This window comes from Triturus cristatus, chromosome 12 (genome assembly GCF_964204655.1).
Source record: "Triturus cristatus chromosome 12, aTriCri1.1, whole genome shotgun sequence".
NCBI classification, from domain to species: Eukaryota; Metazoa; Chordata; class Amphibia; order Caudata; family Salamandridae; genus Triturus; species Triturus cristatus.
Genome location: NC_140595.1, coordinates 814999682 through 815024963, shown reverse-complemented (window position 1 = coordinate 815024963; position 25282 = coordinate 814999682). Strand labels below are relative to the sequence as shown.

The 25282-nt window shown below is 47.6% G+C and overlaps 1 protein-coding gene across 1 annotated transcript in view; it reads left to right on the top strand.

Annotated features, from left to right (window-relative positions):
- SPEM2 (SPEM family member 2) overlaps positions 1 to 25282 on the top strand; it is a 44162-nt gene that overhangs the window by 4852 nt on the left and 14028 nt on the right. Inside the window, exon 2 of the mRNA XM_085637263.1 lies at positions 5571 to 5619. Within this exon, the coding sequence (XP_085493389.1) occupies positions 5571 to 5619 (49 nt within the window). The remainder of the gene's footprint in view (positions 1 to 5570; positions 5620 to 25282) is intronic.

Genomic DNA, 25282 nt, shown 5'->3' with positions numbered 1-25282 from the left:
GGAGCTGGGCTCATATAGGCCACTGGCGCTCCTTAATGTAGATTATAAAGTGTTAGCGAAACTGTTGGCGGACCGCTTGGCGCTGGTGGTCCCCACTCTGGTACACGTGGACAAGAATGGGTTTGTACCCTCAAGAAGCATATCCCTAAACCTCCAATGATTTTTTAAAGTGGCCACCTACTCAGCCACCCAATGGCCAAGAGCGGGCTGCCTAGTACTAGACCTCGAAAAGGCATTCGACTCCCTGGAACGGGAATACCTTTTTGCCGCATTGGCTAAGTATAACCTGGGTGCGTCTTTCCTGGAAATGGTACGGCTGCTATAGAGCGCCCCCACAGTGAGAGTAAGGACAGGCCCCTACATATCGGAGCCACTAAATGTCAGGAGAGGGACAAGGCAGGGGTGCCCCCTCTCCCCATTGCTCTTGTCGTTAGCAATTGAACCAATGGCAAAGGCAATACGCACAGATGTGGAGGATGGCATTTTGCTGGGAGATGGCCTGCATATAGTCTCCTTATACGCTGATGACTTCCTGATATATGTAAGAGATATCCGGCGCATCCAGCACTGCCTGGCCACACTCTTAGAAAATGTTGCAGCTATATCGGGACTGCGTGTTAATGAAGCCAAGTCTAGCCTCTATCCCTTTAATGAGCAGTGCGAAAACCCCGGATATGTACTCAACGGTACAGAGGTCCGTTGGTGCCCGGATACGTTACGTTATCTGGGACTCCAGATCTATAGAACCCCAGTGGACCTGCAAAACGGGAACTTGGGTAGGGCCCTGACCGCAATTAAAACACAATCAGCATTCTGGAACACGCTCCCACTATCCACAACGGGGAGAGTAGCCTGAACTAAGATGGTGATACTACCCCGACTATTATACTACTTCACAAACCTTCCGCATTACATCAAACCATCATTTTTCAGACCACCGGAAAAACTAGTTAGAGATTTTATATAGGGCAACTCCAGCCACCGGATAGCTATCCATAAACTTTACTCACTCACTGATCAGGGAGGATTAGCAGTCCCGCAGCTAGAGCAATACTACTTGGCAGCCAGCTCTAATGGATATCCAGGTGGTTGGCAGGACGCCACACCGGAGAGACAGCGACAACACAACCACCCATGCCCGCTGCAGAGTTAACGGCGCTATTCCATTCCTGCTCCAAAAATAGGCCACCGAGCTCACTTTTAGTAACAGTAACACATAAGAGCTACTGTAGAGCACTCTACATTACCTGAAAAACTGTCCCATACGCGCCAGCCTTACCGTTGGAGGGCATGCCCAGGGGAGCGACAATCACCACAGCAGCAGAGTTAAGCGATTGGTGCGAAGCTGGAGTACAGGACATGGGCGATCTCTACAATGAAGGCACACTGACCCCGTACACTATGCTAGTGACCGAGGCAGACCTGTCCCCTGGTCGGTTTCTGCTGCACCGCTCCCTGCTCACAGCACTCACGACACAATGGGGTGACTTATCAACTGAGCCCACCACACATCTCACAATACAATACCTACGCCTCTGCCAACGCTGGGAAACAGCTATAGCTCGCCCACTCACAGACTGAGAATAGACTACGGCGCTGGAAGGCCCGACAAAAATCCTTCGGAACGCGCGCTTATCTCAAATTCAACTTTACATACTACACAGGGCATGCCTCTCGCCTGCAAAAATCAACCAATACTTTAGGCGATGTGACTCGGCATGTCCGAGATGTACACTTGTAGACGCGGACATAATCCACGTGTTGTGGGGTGCCCACGATTGGCGAGATATTGGTCGGAGGTGGCGGACGGCTTAGCGCACTGCATCAGCTATGCCATTCCATATGAAGGGCACGTTTACCTACTACACACATATTGCAGGAATCGCAACAATAGGGTCACCTTCAAGTTTCTTGACCTGGGAATAGCAGTAGCGAAACGCTTCATCACAAAGCGCTGGAAACACCCTGACCCCCCAAACATAGAAATGTGTCGATGCAAACCTGGGACAAAGCAGAAAGCGTAGCACTACGCGCGAAGATACGTTGGGCCAACGTAAGGTACCTCTAGCTACACACTGGGACGGGAAACAACCTTTACAACACAGTCATTACATCGCACTACATTTACAATGCAGGCATTACATTGCAACATCCTTTACAACACATGTCACTACAATGCAGCCATTACATTGCATGTCACTGCAACGCATGTCACTACAACGCAGGCTTACATTGCATGTCTTTACAACGCATACCATTACAACGCATAGTACCCCTACACTATCCAACACTTACCCTACTGTTGCACCCCCTGGAGTTAGAATAGTAATTTTTACCCCTACACTATCCAACACTTACCTTACTGTTGCACCCCCTGGAGTTAGAATACTAATTTTTACCCCTACACTATCCAACACTTACCTTAAATGCAATGTAATGGTATGCGTTGTAATGGTATGCGTTGTAAATTTATAATGCGATGTAATGGAATGCCTTGTAAATGTAGTTTTAAAAATTTGTTGTGATGGAAAGCGATGTAAATGTATGCCTTGTAAAGGATGTTGCGATGTAAAAACTGTGTTGTAAAGGCATGCGTTGTAAATGTATGCATTGTAACGTCATACATTCCACTGGGACACAATACTGGTGGCCTTAACTTCCCCATATGATGCAGACACTCCACCTCAAACCCCGGTGGAAGCTGAGACCGGGACAGTGCAGAGCCCTACGTGAAACACTTAGGATAGTACGTGCCCCAAGACATGCCTAATGACGCATTCACAATTGACACTAAACTAAATCTGCACCCAATGACATAGTAGAGGTGGGTCAGGGGGGAAGAGAGGATGGGGGGGGGGAATCCAAAAGCCGGTCCCAAGTTTTATACCTATTTAGTATTCTTTTGTCCTGGTTTTGTTATAATCCGCCTCCAAAGTTTTTACAGCATGTAGTAACATACAACATGAGTGCAAGATTGGAAGGTGCAATCATTTCTGTGTAAGACCTGTTACTTCGATGTCATAGCGTAGCAACGTACATGCAACCTAATACAAAGTAACAGAATGACCAATGTACGACATGTAATGTAAATGTCAGTTAACATGCTAATAGAAAAACCAATAAAAAACAGATTACAAATATATATAATTAAAAAAAAAAACAGTTTCATAACTTAAATATTTAAAATAAAAAAAATAATGATTTAACAATTAATAATTGTAAATTAATTATTACTTAATTACTTGCCCACCCTAGACCACTACAAACCTAGCATCCTGCAACTAAAAAAAAACCTAAAATAAATGAGTATTCCACAATGTACATATTAAACTTTAATTAAATATTTAATGTACAAATATTAATTCATTATTACTTAATTAACTTTCAGCCCTACAAACCTAGCATCATGCAGCTAAAATATAAGTATAATAAATCAGTATCCCGTATTTTAGATAGTTTAAAATCAAGTTAATGATTAATTAATAATGAATCATAATTAATTTATTACTTACCCACCGTATACCCCTACAAATCTAACAGCCCACAAATAACATATAACAAAAATAAATCAATATTACAAAAAAAACATAAGTATAATTCATATAATTAAATAAAATCTATTAACTAACTCTTAGTTAATTTTTACCTAATTAACTTCTCATCCAATCCCCAACAACCTGTTATGACAATATAAATTACTATTTAAATTGTAACCACCTAAAATTAGGAGCTATGTTTTAATAACAGTGAATAACAATTATATAAACAATACAAACACATAAAATGTATCTATCAACTAAAACACATAATAAAAAAACAATATTTTTAACCACAATATTAGTGAAATGGTATTAAAAACCTGGATATTAATTACGATATTACCTCAAAAAAAGATATTCTTGTCAACGATTATTGTGCATCACAATATTTGTGTGTCACGATATTTAAATTCCAATATTTCTGTGTCTCGATATCTTTAAATCAATATTTTGTCCAAACCCCATCAGTGGAGATCTGAATGCTCCAGCTTGCAGAACCACAAGTACAAATATAGCCATCTCTCACTGTTCTCAACGGGCCCTGTTCACACGTTTGTAATACAGAAATGTTGACTTTAATCAAAGCTGTGAATTTTAAAATGTTATAATAGTTACTCAGACCTTATTATTGAACGTATGTGGCCTGCTGGTAGGCTTCCACCCCGTCTCTAGAACTTTAAAACTTTAGGCTGTCCCTTGCTTTGCCACACCTGCTGCCTATCCTTACCGTGTTAGGTCTCTAACTTATGTCTGCTGCCAGGAAGCCTGAAGCCTCTTCCTGGACTCTTGAGATTTGAAGTCTCTCCTTTATCAGAGGAAACCTATGGGGCCGATTACGATGTCATCTGGAAACTCTTCTGACCGAATCGGATTAGTTTTCGACCAAACTGGGTTCTGCGAGTCTGACTGACAATTACGATGCTTCCGGACATCGTTCGTTCAGACTCGCATTGACTGCAATGGGAGCCAGTGTTCCGAATGAGAACACAGGCTCTCATTAACAAAAGGGGTGGTTGGGGAATACCTTGCACCCTGTGGCGGGCACTCCGTGCTGCCTGCCACACTGTGCATGCATGGGAAGGGAGGACCCATAGGTATCCCCACAGGCCCAATTCGTAGGGCCCCGGGTGAAGGGAGGCCTGCTATGGGCCCTCAAAGTCAGATTCCGACAGCCGATCCGTGTCGGAACAACCAATTCGGAAAGGCTGTCCAAATCCGACATCCTAATCACTCGGCTGGAAACGCTGTCCACAGACCGTTATGATTCGGCTCCGACCGACTCGGTTACTCCCAATGCCTTCGGAACCGAGTCGGAAAGTCAGAACGTTTTCCAACTATCGTAATAGCTCGTTGGAAAAAGTATCTGAGTCGGTCGGAAAGGCGTGTTCAGAATCAGATTCGGACTAATTGAATGCTGTTCGGAGCCTTTCCGAACCACACCGTAATCGACCCCTATGTTGTGATCCCATAGGATATAATGGGATTTATATTTCGGCAGACAGGGTATCCATCACCGTTGTGATGGAGTAACCCATCCGCTAAGATCTAAATCAGGCCCTTAATTTAGCCCGCACAAATGCAAAGCCTTCAGACTATCTTACCCCAGAACTCTGTCCCTGGCCTTTCTAGGGATGATGCTCGCCCATAAGCATATGAGGGTCAAGACTAGTACCTGAGAGGGCTGTTCACTAGGTTTACTTCTGAAAAGATGATGCTCCTCCCAGTAGTGATCCGCAGATGGTGACACAACTGACAGAAAAGTTTTGTATTTAGAAGAGTTCAGCATGATGCTCCTTACCTATATACAGGACATTCCCCATCTCTGTTTTCCCACATTCTGCATTCCCCTTGCAACACTCATCTTTCCACCTTACATCCTTCTCACCTAACGTACATAGTCTTCTAGCTGCCTTCCGTAAATCCATATCTCTTCCATTTGTGTCACTTATCCTTCCCATCCTTGCTCTTTATTTCTCCTTTTTCTGGAGGTTCCAAACACTCTGATTTACTATTTTCTCTGTCATTCTCTAGGTCTTCCATGGAGCCATGAATCTCCTGAGAAAGACCTTCAGTTATGAAGGTAAGGAGTTTGCTTACAGGCTGTAGTGTAACTGTCAGGAGTGCTGCATGCGGTGTGTCTTTAAGAAGGAAGGGAGATGCAAAGGAAAGCACGGATGTGAATGCTGTGGGTAAACCAAGGGGGTTACAAAGATCCTCCAGTGACAAAGAAAGGGTCTGGGACTCTGCATTGATGTCTGCACAGCAGGCAAACAGCTGCCAGGGATCCTTCCCATTTCATGCAGGCAGCTCTGGGTAATGAGATATAAGGTCCACCAAGATGTGGTTTCTTTAAAACAGCAGCATCTTGAGAGGATCTGTATGAAGATTTAAAAAAGTAATTGCAACAAAAAATAGCAACACTTTTTGTGCCTGCGCATCATGACCCCAGCAATCCTTTATTCACCCGTCCTGAAAACCTCACTGTCCATCGATGTGAGCCTCTTTGAGAACTCATCCCACCTTGACCTGGAAACACTGACAACAGCTGCATGCAGCAGCCGCGGCGGATTACTGCACATTCTAATTTGGTCTATGACTGAACAGAATTCCTGCTGATACCAGATATGACCCAAAGAAATCTTACCATGAATCGTCAAACGTCCACACAATTTAAGGCATTAAGATTATATATATCTGACCAAACTTGTAAAAAACCGTACACTTGAAAGAACTCAGCTAGCACTTTAGAAAACTCTCAGTACATAGCAGATATGGTGGTAGAGACAGTGTCCAGTTGTATCCAAAGCTTCTGTTCCTTGTCCTTAGTACATTGTTTGTTAGAGGCCGGACTCTGGCTGTTTGGAGGCTGTAGCTGCATTTTACTCGAGGACTGGCCGAAACAGGTGCGCGGATGGATATTCCTACAATTCAAACCTATTTGGAGAGCAACCTACCACGATCAATCTGAACAAGAAATAATCAGGAATTTGTACAATTTAGATGGACTACAACAGGAAGGAGTATCGTCGTAGGAGGGAGAATGCTTTCAGTTTAGGGCAGGCGGGGCACTTTCCACTGATGACCAAAGAGCTGCAGTTTAAAGCGCTGGGTTCTCAATTCTCTTCTGAAGCGAACAAATGATGGGAAACCTGAGGTGAGCCGGGACTGAATCTAGTCCGAATTTCAAATATATTGTTTTCTGAAGGTCTGGCTCCTGTTTTTAGGTCTGGGTTTTGACAGTGCGATGTCACAGAGATCTATTGTTAACAATAAACATAGAGTGGACTTTGGATCCACCACTTTCAACCGTTGGCTTTGTTCGACCAGCTTCCTTCAGCAATTGGCTTGAGACCATGTCAATCACTTCTTGGTTCAGCTCAGGGGAGTATTCATCTCTCACCTAATGCTAGTATTAAATGGAACTTTATGAAGGACTACTTTTTAATGATAGCACCCCGCCTGCTCTCTGCTCCTGTTGGCTCCCTCCTGTGTATTTTGCTGTATTGTGCTAATGCTGCATCCGTGTGCGCAGTAAACCCAGACCTATTGATTTGCGAATGACTGTTTTCTCTGTTTGGCATGTATAGCATCAAGCCTCACTTTGTTTGCTTTCTTCCCCATGTGGTAAATTTGTCTCATATGTAAGGACGTCCAGGCATTTTTGGCAAATCTGTCTCCCAAGCAAGGTGGTCCATGTATTGTTGGTATATTTGTCTCCCAGGTATGGAGGTCCATGCCTTGTTGGTAAATGTGTCTCCCAGGTATGGAGGTCCACGCATTGTTGGTAAATGTGTCTCCCAGGTATGGAGGTCCATGCCTTGTTGGTAAATGTGTCTCCCAGGTATGGAGGTCCTTGCCTTGTTGGTAAATGTGTCTCCCAGGTATGGAGGTCCATGCCTTGTTGGTAAATGTGTCTCCCAGGTATGGAGGTCCATGCCTTGTTGGTAAATGTGTCTCCCAGGCATGGAGGTCCATGCCTTGGTGGTAAATGTGTCTCCCAGGTATGGAAGTCCTTGCCTTGTTGGTAAATTTGTCTCTGAGGTATGGAGGTCCATGCCTTGTTCGTAAATATGCCTCCCAGGCATGGAGGTCCATGCCTTGTTGGTAAATGTGTCTCCCAGGTATGGAAGTCCTTGCGTTGTTGGTAAATTTGTCTCCCAGGTATGGAGGTCCATGCCTTGTTGGTAAATGTGCCTCCCAGGTATGGAGGTCCATGCCTTGTTGGTAAATGTGTCTCCCAGGTATGGAGGTCCATGCCTTGTTGGTAAATATGTCTCCCAGGTATGGAGGTCCATGCCTTGTTGGTAAATGTGTCTCCCATGTATGGAGGTCCATGCCTTGTTGGTAAATTTGTCTCTGAGGTATGGAGGTCCATGCATTGTTGGTAAATGTGTCTCCCAGGTATGGAGGTCCTTGCCTTGTTGGTAAATGTGTCTCCCAGGTATGGAGGTCCATGCCTTGTTGGTAAATGTGCCTCCCAGGTATGGAGGTCCATGCCTTGTTGGTAAATGTGTCTCCCAGGTTTGGAGGTCCTTGCCTTGTTGGTAAATTTGTCTCCCAGGTATGGAGGTCCATGCCTTGTTGGTAAATGTGCCTCCCAGGTATGGAGGTCCATGCCTTGTTGGTAAATGTGTCTCCCAGGTATGGAGGTCCATGCCTTGTTGGTAAATGTGTCTCAAAGGTATGGAGGTCCATGCCTTGTTGGTAAATGTGTCTCCCAGGTATGGAGGTCCATGCCTTGTTGGTAAATGTGTCTCCCAGGTATGGAGGTCCATGCCTTGTTGCTAAATGTGTCTCCCAGGTATGGAGGTCCATGCCTTGTTGGTAAATGTGACTCCCAGGTATGGAGGTCCATGCCTTGTTGGTAAATGTGTCTCCCAGGTATGGAGGTCCATGCCTTGTTGGTAAATGTGTCTCCCAGGTATGGAGGTCCATGCCTTGTTGGTAAATGTGTCTCCCAGGCATGGAGGTCCATGCCTTGGTGGTAAATGTGTCTCCCAGGTATGGAAGTCCTTGCGTTGTTGGTAAATGTGTCTCTCAGGTATGGAGGTCCATGCCTTGGTGGTAAATGTGTCTCCCAGGTATGGAGGTCCTTGCCTTGTTGGTAAATGTGTCTCCCAGGTATGGAGGTCCATGCCTTGTTGGTAAATGTGTCTCCCAGGTATGGAGGTCCTTGCCTTGTTGGTAAATGTGTCTCCCAGGTATGGAGGTCCTTGCCTTGTTGGTAAATGTGCCTCCCAGGTATGGAGGTCCATGCCTTGTTGGTAAATGTGTCTCCCAGGTATGGAGGTCCATGCCTTGTTGGTAAATGTGTCTCCCAGGTATGGAGGTCCATGCCTTGTTGGTAAATGTGACTCCCAGGTATGGAGGTCCATGCCTTGTTGGTAAATGTGTCTCCCAGGTATGGAGGTCCATGCCTTGTTGGTAAATGTGTCTCCCAGGTATGGAGGTCCATGCCTTGTTGGTAAATGTGTCTCCCAGGTATGGAGGTCTATGCATTGTTGGTAAATGTGTCTCCCAGGTATGGAGGTCCATGCATTGTTGGTAAATGTGTCTCCCAGGTATGGAGGTCCATGCATTGTTGGTAAATGTGTCTCCCAGGTATGGAGGTCCATGCATTGTTGGTAAATGTGTCTCCCAGGCATGGAGGTCCATGCCTTGGTGGTAAATGTGTCTCCCAGGTATGGAAGTCCTTGCGTTGTTGGTAAATGTGTCTCTCAGGTATGGAGGTCCATGCCTTGTTGGTAAATGTATCTCCCAGGTATGGAGGTCCTTGCCTTGTTGGTAAATGTGTCTCCCAGGTATGGAGGTCCATGCCTTGTTGGTAAATGTGTCTCCCAGGTATGGAGGTCCTTGCCTTGTTGGTAAATGTGTCTCCCAGGTATGGAGGTCCATGCCTTGTTGCTAAATGTGTCTCCCAGGTATGGAGGTCCATGCCTTGTTGGTAAATGTGACTCCCAGGTATGGAGGTCCATGCCTTGTTGGTAAATGTGTCTCCCAGGTATGGAGGTCCATGCCTTGTTGGTAAATGTGTCTCCCAGGTATGGAGGTCCATGCCTTGTTGGTAAATGTGTCTCCCAGGTATGGAGGTCCATGCCTTGTTGGTAAATGTGTCTCCCAGGCATGGAGGTCCATGCCTTGGTGGTAAATGTGTCTCCCAGGTATGGAAGTCCTTGCGTTGTTGGTAAATGTGTCTCTCAGGTATGGAGGTCCATGCCTTGGTGGTAAATGTGTCTCCCAGGTATGGAGGTCCTTGCCTTGTTGGTAAATGTGTCTCCCAGGTATGGAGGTCCATGCCTTGTTGGTAAATGTGTCTCCCAGGTATGGAGGTCCTTGCCTTGTTGGTAAATGTGTCTCCCAGGTATGGAGGTCCTTGCCTTGTTGGTAAATGTGCCTCCCAGGTATGGAGGTCCATGCCTTGTTGGTAAATGTGTCTCCCAGGTATGGAGGTCCATGCCTTGTTGGTAAATGTGTCTCCCAGGTATGGAGGTCCATGCCTTGTTGGTAAATGTGACTCCCAGGTATGGAGGTCCATGCCTTGTTGGTAAATGTGTCTCCCAGGTATGGAGGTCCATGCCTTGTTGGTAAATGTGTCTCCCAGGTATGGAGGTCCATGCCTTGTTGGTAAATGTGTCTCCCAGGTATGGAGGTCTATGCATTGTTGGTAAATGTGTCTCCCAGGTATGGAGGTCCATGCATTGTTGGTAAATGTGTCTCCCAGGTATGGAGGTCCATGCATTGTTGGTAAATGTGTCTCCCAGGCATGGAGGTCCATGCCTTGGTGGTAAATGTGTCTCCCAGGTATGGAAGTCCTTGCGTTGTTGGTAAATGTGTCTCTCAGGTATGGAGGTCCATGCCTTGTTGGTAAATGTATCTCCCAGGTATGGAGGTCCTTGCCTTGTTGGTAAATGTGTCTCCCAGGTATGGAGGTCCATGCCTTGTTGGTAAATGTGTCTCCCAGGTATGGAGGTCCTTGCCTTGTTGGTAAATGTGTCTCCCAGGTATGGAGGTCCATGCCTTGTTGGTAAATGTGTCTCCCAGGTATGGAGGTCCATGCCTTGTTGGTAAATGTGTCTCCCAGGCATGGAGGTCCATGCCTTGTTGGTAAATGTGTCTCCCAGGTATGGAGGTCCATGCCTTGTTGGTAAATGTGTCTCCCAGGTATGGAGGTCCATGCCTTGTTGGTAAATGTGTCTCCCAGGTATGGAGGTCCATGCCTTGTTGGTAAATGTGACTCCCAGGTATGGAGGTCCATGCCTTGTTGGTAAATGTGTCTCCCAGGTATGGAGGTCCATGCCTTGTTGGTAAATGTGTCTCCCAGGTATGGAGGTCCATGCCTTGTTGGTAAATGTGTCTCCCAGGTATGGAGGTCTATGCATTGTTGGTAAATGTGTCTCCCAGGTATGGAGGTCCATGCATTGTTGGTAAATGTGTCTCCCAGGTATGGAGGTCCATGCATTGTTGGTAAATGTGTCTCCCAGGCATGGAGGTCCATGCCTTGGTGGTAAATGTGTCTCCCAGGTATGGAAGTCCTTGCGTTGTTGGTAAATGTGTCTCTCAGGTATGGAGGTCCATGCCTTGTTGGTAAATGTATCTCCCAGGTATGGAGGTCCTTGCCTTGTTGGTAAATGTGTCTCCCAGGTATGGAGGTCCATGCCTTGTTGGTAAATGTGTCTCCCAGGTATGGAGGTCCTTGCCTTGTTGGTAAATGTGTCTCCCAGGTATGGAGGTCCATGCCTTGTTGCTAAATGTGTCTCCCAGGTATGGAGGTCCATGCCTTGTTGGTAAATGTGACTCCCAGGTATGGAGGTCCATGCCTTGTTGGTAAATGTGTCTCCCAGGTATGGAGGTCCATGCCTTGTTGGTAAATGTGTCTCCCAGGTATGGAGGTCCATGCCTTGTTGGTAAATGTGTCTCCCAGGTATGGAGGTCCATGCCTTGTTGGTAAATGTGTCTCCCAGGCATGGAGGTCCATGCCTTGGTGGTAAATGTGTCTCCCAGGTATGGAAGTCCTTGCGTTGTTGGTAAATGTGTCTCTCAGGTATGGAGGTCCATGCCTTGGTGGTAAATGTGTCTCCCAGGTATGGAGGTCCTTGCCTTGTTGGTAAATGTGTCTCCCAGGTATGGAGGTCCATGCCTTGTTGGTAAATGTGTCTCCCAGGTATGGAGGTCCTTGCCTTGTTGGTAAATGTGTCTCCCAGGTATGGAGGTCCTTGCCTTGTTGGTAAATGTGCCTCCCAGGTATGGAGGTCCATGCCTTGTTGGTAAATGTGTCTCCCAGGTATGGAGGTCCATGCCTTGTTGGTAAATGTGTCTCCCAGGTATGGAGGTCCATGCCTTGTTGGTAAATGTGACTCCCAGGTATGGAGGTCCATGCCTTGTTGGTAAATGTGTCTCCCAGGTATGGAGGTCCATGCCTTGTTGGTAAATGTGTCTCCCAGGTATGGAGGTCCATGCCTTGTTGGTAAATGTGTCTCCCAGGTATGGAGGTCTATGCATTGTTGGTAAATGTGTCTCCCAGGTATGGAGGTCCATGCATTGTTGGTAAATGTGTCTCCCAGGTATGGAGGTCCATGCATTGTTGGTAAATGTGTCTCCCAGGCATGGAGGTCCATGCCTTGGTGGTAAATGTGTCTCCCAGGTATGGAAGTCCTTGCGTTGTTGGTAAATGTGTCTCTCAGGTATGGAGGTCCATGCCTTGTTGGTAAATGTATCTCCCAGGTATGGAGGTCCTTGCCTTGTTGGTAAATGTGTCTCCCAGGTATGGAGGTCCATGCCTTGTTGGTAAATGTGTCTCCCAGGTATGGAGGTCCTTGCCTTGTTGGTAAATGTGTCTCCCAGGTATGGAGGTCCATGCCTTGTTGGTAAATGTGTCTCCCAGGTATGGAGGTCCATGCCTTGTTGGTAAATGTGTCTCCCAGGCATGGAGGTCCATGCCTTGTTGGTAAATGTGTCTCCCAGGTATGGAGGTCCATGCCTTGTTGGTAAATGTGTCTCCCAGGTATGGAGGTCCATGCCTTGTTGGTAAATGTGTCTCCCAGGCATGGAGGTCCATGCCTTGGTGGTAAATGTGTCTCTCAGGTATGGAGGTCCATGCCTTGGTGGTAAATGTGTCTCTCAGGTATGGAGGTCCTTGCCTTTCGGGTAAATGTGTCACCCTTGTAAGGAGGTCAATGCATTGTTTCGCCCTTGTAAGGAGGTCTATGCATTGTGTCGCCCTTGTAAGGAGGTCTATGCATTGTGTCGCCCTTGTAAGGAGGTCAGTGCATTGTGTCGCCCTTGTAAGGAGGTCTATGCATTGTGTCGCCCTTGTAAGGAGGTCAGTGCATTGTTTCAGCCTTGTTCATGGTGCAGAAGAGGCTGGAGATACACCTCTTCCACTGATAAGACGACGTGGCAGTGGTACCGATTGCTGTCATCCTTATTTGCAAGCGTGGGTGAAACTCGCATACCTTCCTTTGCAGAAGTCACACAAAAAATGACCAAAAAGTATGCGAAATTATGCATTATTAGGTGAGCTGTTTTACACCACAAAATGCATTCTTGAGGCCTATTTTTGTAGCGAGGACGCGGTACATGCTAAAAAATAGAACAATTGAACAACAGCTGCTTGTGCTCGGGTCCTTCATGTTGTTCCCAAGCTCCTGTGAGAGGATTTTTACTTGAACAAAGGGCCCAATTGAAATGTTGCCATTATGTATACTCCATTGCAATGGCAACAGAGTACACATCCCGCCAACATGAAGGTCCGCCCACCCGATTTAAGTGCGTCTGGAACCCTCGGTTTGGCTACTGTAGTGACTACTTCATCACCACCGTAGCCAAACATCTCTGATGGCCCGACGAGTAAGGGCAGTTTGAGAAATGACGGTATTTCCACCCACCCAATCAGGATGGGCAGACGTAGCCCGTCACCACTAGACGAACCCTGGCGGTGAGGGACAGTAATAACCAAATAATGCTCTCACGCCATGGGAGTAGACTCTTGTTTCAGGATTTTTTTTTTTTTTAAATAAAAAAATTAACTATTTGGTGCAGGGCCGCATGCATGGTTGCATCATGCTGACGCAGCCCAGCACGGAACAGCGAGATGCATTGACAGGAACCGATGTGGCAGCTATTCCTGCTAGTGCTTTAGAAATGAGCGCCTGCTTGACAGTGACTTATAAATTTGACGGGTGGTCCCCGCGTCATGGGGTTGCAGTAATTTACCTAGTCTCTGTGGCAGAACGGTGGGCCAGCCATTCATATATTAACCTGGTCTACAATCTCAGTTACACAATGTAGCATAATCTTGGAATAAAAAAAAAAAAAATTGTAACGTATAAATTGAGAAAATATGTAAAATTATTAAGCAGCAAACATCATTTCGCCCTGGCCTATTTATTTACTCGCTGTCTCCCCACATGATAAATGTGGCTGAATCCCCTTCAAGATTCTTGGAGCCGAATTTCAAATGCAGATTTTTGCATATGATATTGCACTATTAACACCATTTTGTTTTAGCGAACAGTCAAGTTATAGCTGAACGCTGATAAGAGAAACACAGACAACAGATCCATTTCTTCCCTGATTTGAATTGACCATATTAGCGCCTAAAAGAAGAACACATGGATAAAGTTGATGAAATCCGGAGTGCATCTGATAAAAAAACTTTTCTATTCGCCGTTGAATGGGATGAGTAGAACAGCTTCCCCTTGACATTAATAGGGATTGTATTCCCTAATGAGTATTTTCAAACATTTTTATTGAAATGTTATTTTTTCATTTACAGCATTTACGACAGATTTCACAGACCGACGCATGTCGTATGGTGTGGGGACACTGACACCTGCTGGTCAGAAGAGGTGCCAGGTTCTGAGTACATTTTATTAAATTTGCATGCTGAATCAGCTATTATACGTTAAATTAGGGTGAATACCTACCAAACCTCTTGCATAGAAGCAAACATATGTATTATTATATTTCAAGGGGAGGGCTGATTGCTTCTAGCCTACACAACAGCTAGGATTAATGTATCTAATACATTTCCAGCCCCACCACCCTTCCTAATGTCAGCGGGGGGTCCACTCACAGAATGGGAAGATTGGATTGACTGCTTGCGAGTATTTTGGTGGCGTCGGATGGCAGCAGATTCCCAGCTCTGAGAAAAAATGCATTGTTACCAGGGGCACTTGATAAATTCAGCTATCTCCCGGCCACCGGGGAAGGAATGGAAGTCGTGTACAGGAATGCAGTTTTGAAGCTACGCACCAGATTTGCAAAACAAGAGAATATTGCTATGCGCAGGCATACGCTTTACGCACTACGGAAACAATAGATGAGTTTGTGTCCAGACTACATGAACTGTCTGCAAAGTGTCAATTTGGACACATGACAGACGAAATGATAAGGGACCAGTTAATTGTACAACGCAGCAGCAAGAAAGCTCAAGAAAGTTTGTGGGCGACAAGCAATCCTACTCTAAAACAAGCCATTGTCACAGCAAAAGTGGTGAAGGAATCGGAGAAGTGCATGAGGCAAATGAAAACGCTCCAACAGGAGAAGGGGTCAGAAGTTGCAACCATGCAGGGTGACCTTGAGTATGTTAATGTAGTAGGAAACAAGACCATTACATTTGGGGTCAGCGCCAACAAACCTAAGGCAAGTAAGGGTGCATTTGCATCTGGGAAGAGTTCCATGCAAATGTGTCACAGGTGGGAATGTACTTTTCACCTAGCTGATTCCAAAAACTTTTTGCGCAAGGGAAGGAGGGCCATAAGTGTGGGGACAATGAGCACTACGTACGCATGTGTAAGGCAAATACTAAGAAAGTAGCCATAATTGAAGAAGAGGCTATAGAACATAGAGTGCTCATAATAAAGGAGGAAGATTCTTCGATACACTTGGAAAAGAAAAGGATTCGATCCAAGGCAGAGTTTGACATTATTGGGAACATGTTTTCCTTAATGGTGGACATGGGCTCATTGTACACTATAATCCCATAGGCAGTCTATGATACAGTGTGGAAAGGGGTGGAATTAATTTACTCTGATGTTATTTTGAAGGGTTATGAAGGGGCAAAAATTGGGATCTTGGGCTATATGAAGGCTTCCATAAAATCTGCAGGTAGGCAGAAGACTGGCAAAGTTTATATTGCTCCAGAAGGTCCTCCAATCCTTTAAGACGAACGCATCAATATGACATGCACTTCAGGGAGTATCAGAAAGTGGAAAAACAAGTAATGATTATTGAGGAAAGTAATTTACAGGATATACTAAGGCAAAATACACAGGTTTTCAAAGGTAGGTTGGAGGAAACCACAGGGTTTCAGCATGAGATAAAATTAAAGATAAATGCTGTCTCAGTCAAACATGTAGCAAGAAGAATCCCGTTGGCAGCTAGAGCACAAGTCAAAGACATACTCAAACAACTGCTAGATGATAAGGTCATAGACACAGTGGAGACGGCAGAATGGTTTGTTCCAGTTGTAATTACCAAGAACACTGATGGGTCACTTCGTTTCTGCGTGGAGTTAAGAAGTTTAAATAACAATGTGATAAGGGACCACTTCCCACTACCTTCCATGAATTAAATTATGTTAATGCAGTCAGGGGGAGATTATTTTCTAAACTTGATATGCGAAGTGCATATCACCAAACAAAACTTCATCCACACTCAAAGCAATACACATCCTTCATACCATCTGAGGAGACATTTCAATTCAACAGGCCTCCGTTTGGGTTATGTTCAGCAGGTAGTGCCTTCCTTCCAATGAATCATCACGAAAATTTTACATGGGGTCAACAAAGTTGTATTTTTCAAGATGAAATTTACATTTTTGGGAAATGATGAGGAGGAGCACTGTTAAATGGTAGCGGCAGTTTCAGTCGATAACCTTTCAAGTATTGCCCGGCGGTAATCGCCTCTCATACCACTCGATAATTTACCAATGAAAGAGGCAGGCGCCGGAGACTGGAAGGCAGGAAACAAAGTTTTATTCCGTCGGAGCAGAACACATCAGATCAGACAGCAAGGTATCGTCACGAGGTGCTCTAACTGCATCTCTGAGACCTGGTCTCTTATACACAGGTTTATTGCTTTATTACACATAGTACATTCTTGAGATTCCCTTGATGCATGAGAGAACATCCCCTGAAGCCCCGACTCAGATCCGATCCCACACATAGCTACAGTAGAAGTCCCCGCCTTACCCGCAGTAGGAGATGGCTATCGCGCAGCAGGGTATTCCGCCAATTCCCGGGGGTGTGTGTGACCGGTCGGGTCTCAGGGGGTAGGGGCTTTGATCTACTGTAATCCCTTTGATGTGGGGTGTTTCCCTTACAGTAGGGGCAATAAACTGCATCCGCAGGGCTAGGTGATGGCCTGGGACCAGTTCGGACAATGGGGCGCAGAGGAAGGGGGTTATCAAAGGAGAGGCATGACCATGTATGGGATGTCGGTCGGATGTGGTTCCGTAGCAGGGTCGCGCAGAATGAGAGGGTTTATGGCCCGTGTATGAGAGAGCGGGGGCGGCCGGCGCGCGGGGGATGCTCGCAGCACCAGGGGAAAGCGCTGGCGATCGAGAATGAGCGGGGAGAGAGTGGGGTGCTTAAAAATGGCGGCCGTGCATTCGCTGTGCGTGGCGCTGGGGAGAGGCAAGATGGCGCAGATAATGTTCAGTTTGCAAGCTAAATTTCCACAGTCCTCCCTTTTAACATATCTCGCCAGCTTGCCTAGTTCGGATCTATCCCCATAATACTCCGAACTTCCACCTCATACAGAGCTTTCATTCGCTCTGTTTCAAAGTCCAAAGTCTTAGGGCAGATGCAGTTCATAAAAAGCGAACATAAAGGTGGCAGACACTGAATCCCCAAGCAACATCCACATAGTATCACAATTGGTATGAGGATAAATGAAAACAGCCTCCATCCCCAACTTTTAATAGTGTCCCAAAACCAACTCCCCAGTGACCATTCTTCTTGCTCTTGATGGACCTCTGTGGACAGTCTGTGGAGGTGTTCAATTGCTTTGTAGACTGAGGGTGAGTTATCCGGTACGTAGGTACAACAGCTGGACCCAATGATGCGGCATGCTCCTCCACGATCAGCCAGAACCACATCTAGAACGAGGCGGTTCTGAAGGGCCACTAAGCGGACGGCCTGGAGCTCGGCGGTGTTGTTGGCGAGGGCGCCAGCCGTAATGTTCATCGCCGTTTCGACTGCCTGGGTTAAGTGGCGGATGGCACGGCTGTTTGCCATTGGACCCCAGAGTGGAACAAGGCCTTTCACTGCGTCCATGAACTGTGCTCCGGCGGAGTCGGCTTGCACAATGTCTTTGGCCCGCTTCTGTCGGTGATGGTTTGCTGGAGCCACATATGTCGGAGGAAGGACAAAGGCGATGTAGCAGGTGCCTCCCCAACCTTTCGGAAGCCAGGTGTAGGCCTTAGTACCGCAGACGAAGTACATATTCGGGGAGGCAACAAAGGAGGGTGGGTCAACTGAGTCCAATGTTCGGGTGATGAGGCAGGAGCTGTGGCCCACCAGCTGTGCCCCCAGGCCTTCGAGGCACACAAATCCAGTGATGTTGATGACGGACAGGGCCACTGTTAGGGTGGCGGCCGTCCGTTTCCGGAGGTAAGAGAAGGTGGGTCTGGCTGGGTTGTTGAACACTTGCATTTCAACTCGTTCTTTGGCAGGGATGTCCATGTGAAAGGAAGTGTTCGATCTCAGAGGGCAGAAGAGGGCAGAAGTTCTTCCAGTTTTGTTCAGCCAGAACCCATGGTAGAAGTGTGACATGGTTCTGCCGGAAGTGGCATTGTCCTTGTAGCTTTCTTGCAGGAGGATTAGCCAGGCGAGGCAGGAACCATGGACAGAAAAAGGTGAAGGGATGAAAGGGATAGAGTGTCCAGTGGCATGTGGTAGCAATCCACAGATCCAGCAATTAGTGGCGTTGGCAGCAAGATTGTGTTGGTGGAGCAACTGCACAAAAGAGTTATTCCAGAACTCCTTACGCCTTTCTCGGAGTTGGGGTGAAAGTGAGATCAGATGGTGTTCTTTCGTGGTGGTAGGTTGAACGGTGGTCAGCAATATCTTATGAGCGGGTGTGCCCTCCTCCATGATCCAGAAGGTGACCACGAGGAGAAGGCAAAAGAGAAGGGTAATGAAAAGTGCAATAGTCTTTAAGCTGTGCATTCGGTCAGTCTTTGGGTTTTTGTAGTGGATCTTCGGACGTCCGGTTGCTTCCATCATCTTCATGTCGGGCGCTTCCATCACCTTCAAGAGACTCGGTAGCGGGCAGAACCACAGACTTCGCTTAGTTTCTCTCCTGGTGGCCTTTGAGGTGACTAGGCTACCGCTCTGAAATTTCTACTTAGCCTGTGGTCTGCTTAGCCGAAGTTCTCTCCTTTCGTCGCAAGTTATACCCTTCCTTGGATGGCACGGTGGGATCAGGGTATCTTACTAACTCGAGTGTCTCTGTATCTGGGCAGCGGCTCAGGGATGGTCGGTCTTTGTCCAGAAGTTCTTCTTGGGCGGTGATGTTGTCCGTGGTTGTCAGGGTCGGTGATACCTTCTTGCAGTGGTGTGCATGCAGCCAATTGCGTTTCCCCTCCACTCGAAGAGCTGTTCGGGTGGTGATCAGGACTTGCAGGGGGCCCGTCCACCGGGGCTCCAGACTCTTGGTGCGCTGGAAGTTACGCACTAAGACGAAGTCACCGGGTTGGATGTCGTGTCCAGGGCCCCTGGAAACATCGGGAATGGCGTGCAGCACCTGCTGATGGATGACAGACAGCGTTTTAGTTAGGTTATACAAATAGTCAGACATGAGGACGTCCGGGACGTCGTGGATGGATGTTGGCTTTGGAGCAGCCCAAAGGTTCATGGGCCGCCCGAAGACGACCTCGTAGGGGGTTAAGTGGTGTTTGGTGGGGGTGGAACGCATTGATAGCAATGCTAGTGGGAGAGCGTCTGGCCATCTCAGTCCTGTGGTGGCGACTATTTTTGCTATCTTAAGCTTCAAGGTGGCGTTGTGTCGCTCAACCAAGCCTGCAGATTGGGGATGGAAGACCGCATGGAATTTCTGTTTTACACCCAACCCTTTTAAGATGAGTTGGATAACTTCGGCTACGAAGTGAGGGCCGTTGTCGCTCCACAAAATTCGACAAAGGCCGTATCGGGGGAAGAATTCCTTCAGTAGTACTTTTGCGGTAGTCATGGCGGTGTTGTCGTGGGTTGGATAGGCTTCCACCCACTTGCTGAAGGCACACACAACGACAAGTACGTACTTCAAACCTTGGCACCTTTCTAACTGGACATAGTCCATTTGTAGGACTTCAAAAGGGTGATTGGGGACCCCAAACCCTCCCCGGGGTACAGCAGTTCCTTTCCAAGGGTTGTGTTGGAGGCATACTAGGCATTGTTGGACCAGACGTTTGGCTGAGTCTGGGATCTTGTCGTTGTGCCAGACTTTGGAGACGAGTTCGATCATGGGGGCAGACCCTATGTGTGCGGGGGAGTGTGCCATGGTCAGCATGGGGATCAAGTATGAGTCTGGTAGCAACCATTTGTTCGAGTCTTTAGTCCGCCAGCAACCATCATCGTCCTTCAATCCCACCCGTGCCCATTCAGTTAACTCGTGTGGTGTACTGGCTAATTGGATGTCCCTAATCGTTTCCCTAGCATCCTTCCATTTCTCAGCTTGTGACCTGGTCACGTACATACGGGTCGTGGACCTATTCTCGGCTGTGGTTCGGGCAGTAATGTCAGCTAGTGCATTTCCCTGTCCTATAATGTCTGTCACCTTCTTGTGTGCTTGGCATTTGATCACAGCCAGCCGTGTGGGGAGGAGGACCGCTTCGGTCAGGGCAGAGACTAGATCTCCATGCAGGATGGGTGTGCCATGAGAAGTCAAGAATCCCCTCTCTTTCCATAAGAGCCCAAAGTGGTGAACTACCCCGAAGGCGTACTGACTGTCTGTGTAGATGTTTGCGGTTGTCCCTGCTGCCAGGATGCAGGCTCGTGTGAGAGCAATTAGTTCCGCCGCCTGTGCGGATCGCTGTGTGATGCGGGCTGTCTCAACAACTGTTCGGGCTGTGGTGACTGCATAGGCAGCTGAGGTGGTGCCATCGGGGAGCTTGATGCATGAGCCATCCACCCACAGTTCTCCGTCAGGGTCCGGGAAGGCAGTATCTCGGAGGTCGACCCTACTCTTGGTCTGTTCGTCGGTGAGGGTCACACAGTCGTGTATAGGGGACGCATTGGGATCAGTGTCAGGGAGAGGTAGTAGAGTAGCTGGATTCAGAGTGGTGCATCGTTTCAATGTGATGTGGGGTGCAAGCAGAGTCAGTTCGTAACCGGTCAGTCGTGCGCTAGTCAGGTGTTGAGTCTTGGTTTGGTTCAGGAGGGTGTCAACCGCATGGGGTACCAATACTGTGAGGGGGTTTGAGAGTACGATCCCCTCGCTTTGCCGGATAGAGATAGCCGCGGCGGCTACTGCTCAAAGGCATGCGGGCAAAGCTCTGGCTACAGGGTCAAGAGTGGCAGAGAAGTAGGCACAAGGGCGTTGTTTAGGGCCTATGGACTGGGTTAGGACAGACAACGCACATCCCTCCCTTTCGTGGGTGTAGAGGGAGAAAGGTTTAGTGTAGTCTGGGGTTCCTAGGACTGGGGCCGAACAGAGGGCGTCTCGTAATTCTTTGAAGGAGGATTGACATTCGGGTGTCCAGGGGAGGGGGAAGGGGACATCTTTAGCCAGCAGGGAAAGCAGAGGTTTTACGATAAGACTGAAGTTTGGCAACCATTGTCGACAAAAGGAGGTGAGGCCTACTAGGGACCGCACTTGCTTCTGAGTTTTGGGAACAGGGGTTTCTAGGATGGTCTGAATTCGGTCAGGGGTAAGTTTCCTCACGTCTTTGGATAGTAGGTGGCCTAGATACGTTACTTGGGGCTGGCAGAATTGCAATTTCTTTCTGGAGACCTTGTGACCATTCTCCGCAAGGAAGCGGAGGAGGTGAATGGTGGCTGTGACGGCAAGTGGAGTGGTGTCGGCCGCCAAAAGAATGTCATCGACGTACTGTATCAACACCACTCCATCGGGTAGTTGGACTGCATCTAGCTGCCTCTTGAGGGCTTGGCTATAAATACTGGGACTCTCAGTGTAGCCTTGGGGTGCCCTGCAGAATCTGTACGAACGGGCTTTTAAAGTGAAGCCGGACAGGTAGCGGCTGTCTGGGTGGATGGGGATGGAAAAGAATGCGTTTTTGAGGTCAATAACAGTAAAGGTGGTGGCAGTGGATGGAATCAGGGTGAGGATGGTGGTGATGTCTGAGACCACGGGGTACTGGGGTATGACTACTTTGTTAACCTCTCGCAAATCAACAATGAAACGGTAGGCTTTCTCATCTCCCTCGCCTTGCTTCTTTACAATGGGTAGGATAGGGCTGTTACAAACATTACTGACTACTTCTTCTACCACTCCTGCCTCGACTAGGGACTCGATGATTTCCACCAATGCCTTCTCGCCTTCGGGTGATATCCGATACTGTGGAAGCTTTGGGAGCACTGCGTCCGGTCGGACGGTTATGTGTACTGGGTCAATCACCATGCGCCCTACATCTGAGTCGGTTTTAGCCCATAGATGTGAAGGTAATGTGTCGAGTAGGGACATGTCAGCATCGGTTATAGAGAGCATACGCCGTGTGTGACAGGGTCTGGACAGATCTGGGCTATCGTGTAGGATGACTCGGACTCCGTCTGGGGAGCATCTGATGGTAGCTCGAAAATGTTTTAGCAAATCAAGTCCCATAATAGCATCGGGGGTGTTGGAGAAGAGCAGAAAGGTCGTGTCAGTGGTGTTATCTTCTAAGTCAAAGGAGATTGGTGCTGATAAGGGGTTAGTGGAGGGCGTTCCATCGAAGCCTATTGAGGTTACATGTGAGCCAGACAAGGGTGCCCTAGGGATCAGTCGTTTGGATAACGCACTACGTGTCGCCCCAGTGTCTACCAGGAATGGAGATTTTGTGCCCAAGACCTTAGCGGTGACGTAAGGACCTTGCTGGTCAACACGGAGTTCGACTGGATCCCTCCCTTGCCCCTGGCGGTCCTATGCGAAGTCATGGGTGCTTTCGTAGTCGGACTGCTGACACTGGTTTTGTCGGGGGCGATCAAAGGTGTTTGGTCTGCCTGGCCTGTCGTTGATTGCGTCGTTCGTGTGCCCTCGTCCCTGTCCTCTATTTCTGGGGTCATATGCGGTGTTTCTGGGATCCCTATTTTTGTTAAGTTCCAGAAGGACCGGGCACTGGGATTTCCAGTGTCCGAACCCTCTACAGAACGCACATTGGTTCCCATCTAAGTCTCTCCGTCCGTTGTAGGGTGTAGGGGTATGGTCTCTAGGGGGTAGCTTTCTTGGGGCGGTTGGTTGGTAATTCTCTTTCGGGGGTTCCCTTCCTATGGTCACCCCTTGCAACTGTGCTATCATTACCCTCTCCTTTAGTTCCTTTTTCTTCTTCTCTGACGCCCTATCGTTCTCGTTTTTCTGGTTTTCGTAGTATTGGGCCATCTGGAGAATTGCTGCGGGTTTGGAGGCTGCCCAACTACTCTCGCTGGTCTGTAGTTTCTGGGAAACTTCTTGTGACAGACCCTTCACATAATTCTGGACAAAGAGGTGATGTCCGGTTGCGGTGGTCATGTCTTGGCCACTGTAATCGGAAAACACAGTCTCGAATCGGGAGAAGTATTCAGACACATCCTCCTGGGGTTTCTGGCGACAAGCCGTCACTATTGACCAATCTACCTTTCTTTCCGGGATTAGAGTCTTCAACTTAAGTACAATCTTGTCTGGGAGCTCTAATATGGCTTTCGGGGGTTTCTGTCCCGGTTCTCGCTGTTTATCTATGGTATCGAGTTGTACCCAGGTATATCCGAACGGCTCAGCGTGGTCAACTTTCCGGATTTGCTTCCACACATCAGCCGGCAGACATAGCCCAAAGAACAAGTCGATATCTGCTAAAGTCATTATCGTAGAACCTAAGGCTGTACCCAGTTCAGTGTAGAAGGCAGTCGGGTTCTTTCTCAAGTCGGGTAGAGTTTTTCTAAAGGTCAAAATATCTTGCCGGTCCCACGGCTGGTAGACCCAGTTATATACAACCCTTCCCTTCGCATCTTGGTGGTTGATGTCGTCATGTGTTCCCTGACCTCGCGGGGGGACCCAGTAGGGGGCAGCTTCTTTGATGGGCATCATGGCATCAGCCCTTCCTTCCTGGGGCTTAGTCGCTATGGGGGTTTCTGCTTTGGTGGTCTGCCTGTGTTCTCTAAGGTGTCGATAGACCTCGAGTGTACGAGTGAAGAGGTTCGTTACATCGCCCTCTCCTTCTTCCCCAATGTCTACCTTCCTATATAGGGTCGCTAAGCCTTCGGGACCTTTATCGCGGTACCTATCCTCATATGCATTTAGGGCATGATAACAAAGTCGTACGACAAAGTGTCGTTTGCGGCTGTCTGCATACGAGTTATATACGTCTGTTATATACTCCTCACTTTCCTTACGCTCCACTAGAGTCTTTACTATTTTGTCGATTCCTGCTCGTTCATCCTTCGTTAGTCGATTCATTCTGGTGGAATCTTTCTTTCTCATCTCAGGGTCATCCAACGTTATTGCCAACGTTGTGTTCGGCACAGGAGGCTCGGCCGGCGCGGAGGCCGTGAGGACCGAGGCCCCTGTACTGCTTTCGTTCGTGTTCGGGGGTTGTGGGTGTTGCACTATTGATTGGGAGGGTGCGTATGGAGGGGGCATGTAAATGATCGGGGGACCTAATAGTAATTCATCATTCGTTCGCTGTTTAGAGGATATCTCAGGGTAGAGCAAAGAAGGGGTCCTAACAGCGTACTGGCCTGATGTTTCGGGCTCCTGTCTTAGTTTAGTTTCCCTTCTCTCCTTTATTTCTTCTTCTAACTTTCTAGCGGCAAGGTGAGCTGCTTTTCGTAATTCCTTTTCTGCTTTTACTTCTTCCCTCTTTTTCCGTTGCGTTGCTTCTTTGCGCCACATGCCGATGCTGTCAAGCATAGTAGGCGTCGTCTTATTGCTACGCAGAGCTATTTCTAGCACTTCTATCTTATGGTCGTCGAAGGATCCCATCAGTGGCCACTGACTCTCGGGGTCCTTCTTTGTATATTTATGCCATAGCTTGGTATAAGCTACGGCGACTAGTGCATATTTAGTGAACATGTCCTTATTAGGGGTGCCTTCCAGTGGGGCCGGATGGTCCACCTCTAATAAGCGGTCCGGGCAGAACCAACTACCAATCAGTGGGGAGAAGATAGGCATGACGGGTTTCAACGGGGACAAAAGTCAGCACTACCTATCTTTTCACTGCTTGCAAAGACTAGACAGAATATCTCTATTCCTCGTTATTTGTAAGCAGAGAATACCTCCAAAAGAACCAATATCGAACAACTAGTGTTCGGACAATCAATCAATCAATCAATGGGGAGATAAAGATAGGCACGACGGGTTACAACGGGGACAAAAGTCTGCGTTACCTACCCTTCACTATTTGCAAAGACTAGACAGAATATTTCTATTCTACGTTATTTGCAAACAGAGAATATCTCAAAGAGCACTATTCTTCAAAACAATCAATGTTCGGACAATCAATCAGTGGGGAGATAAAGATAGGCACGACGGGTTTCAACGGGGACAAAAGTCTGCGTTACCTACCCTTCACTATCTGCAAAGGGAGAGAGAGAGAGAGTGTATTTCTACTCCTC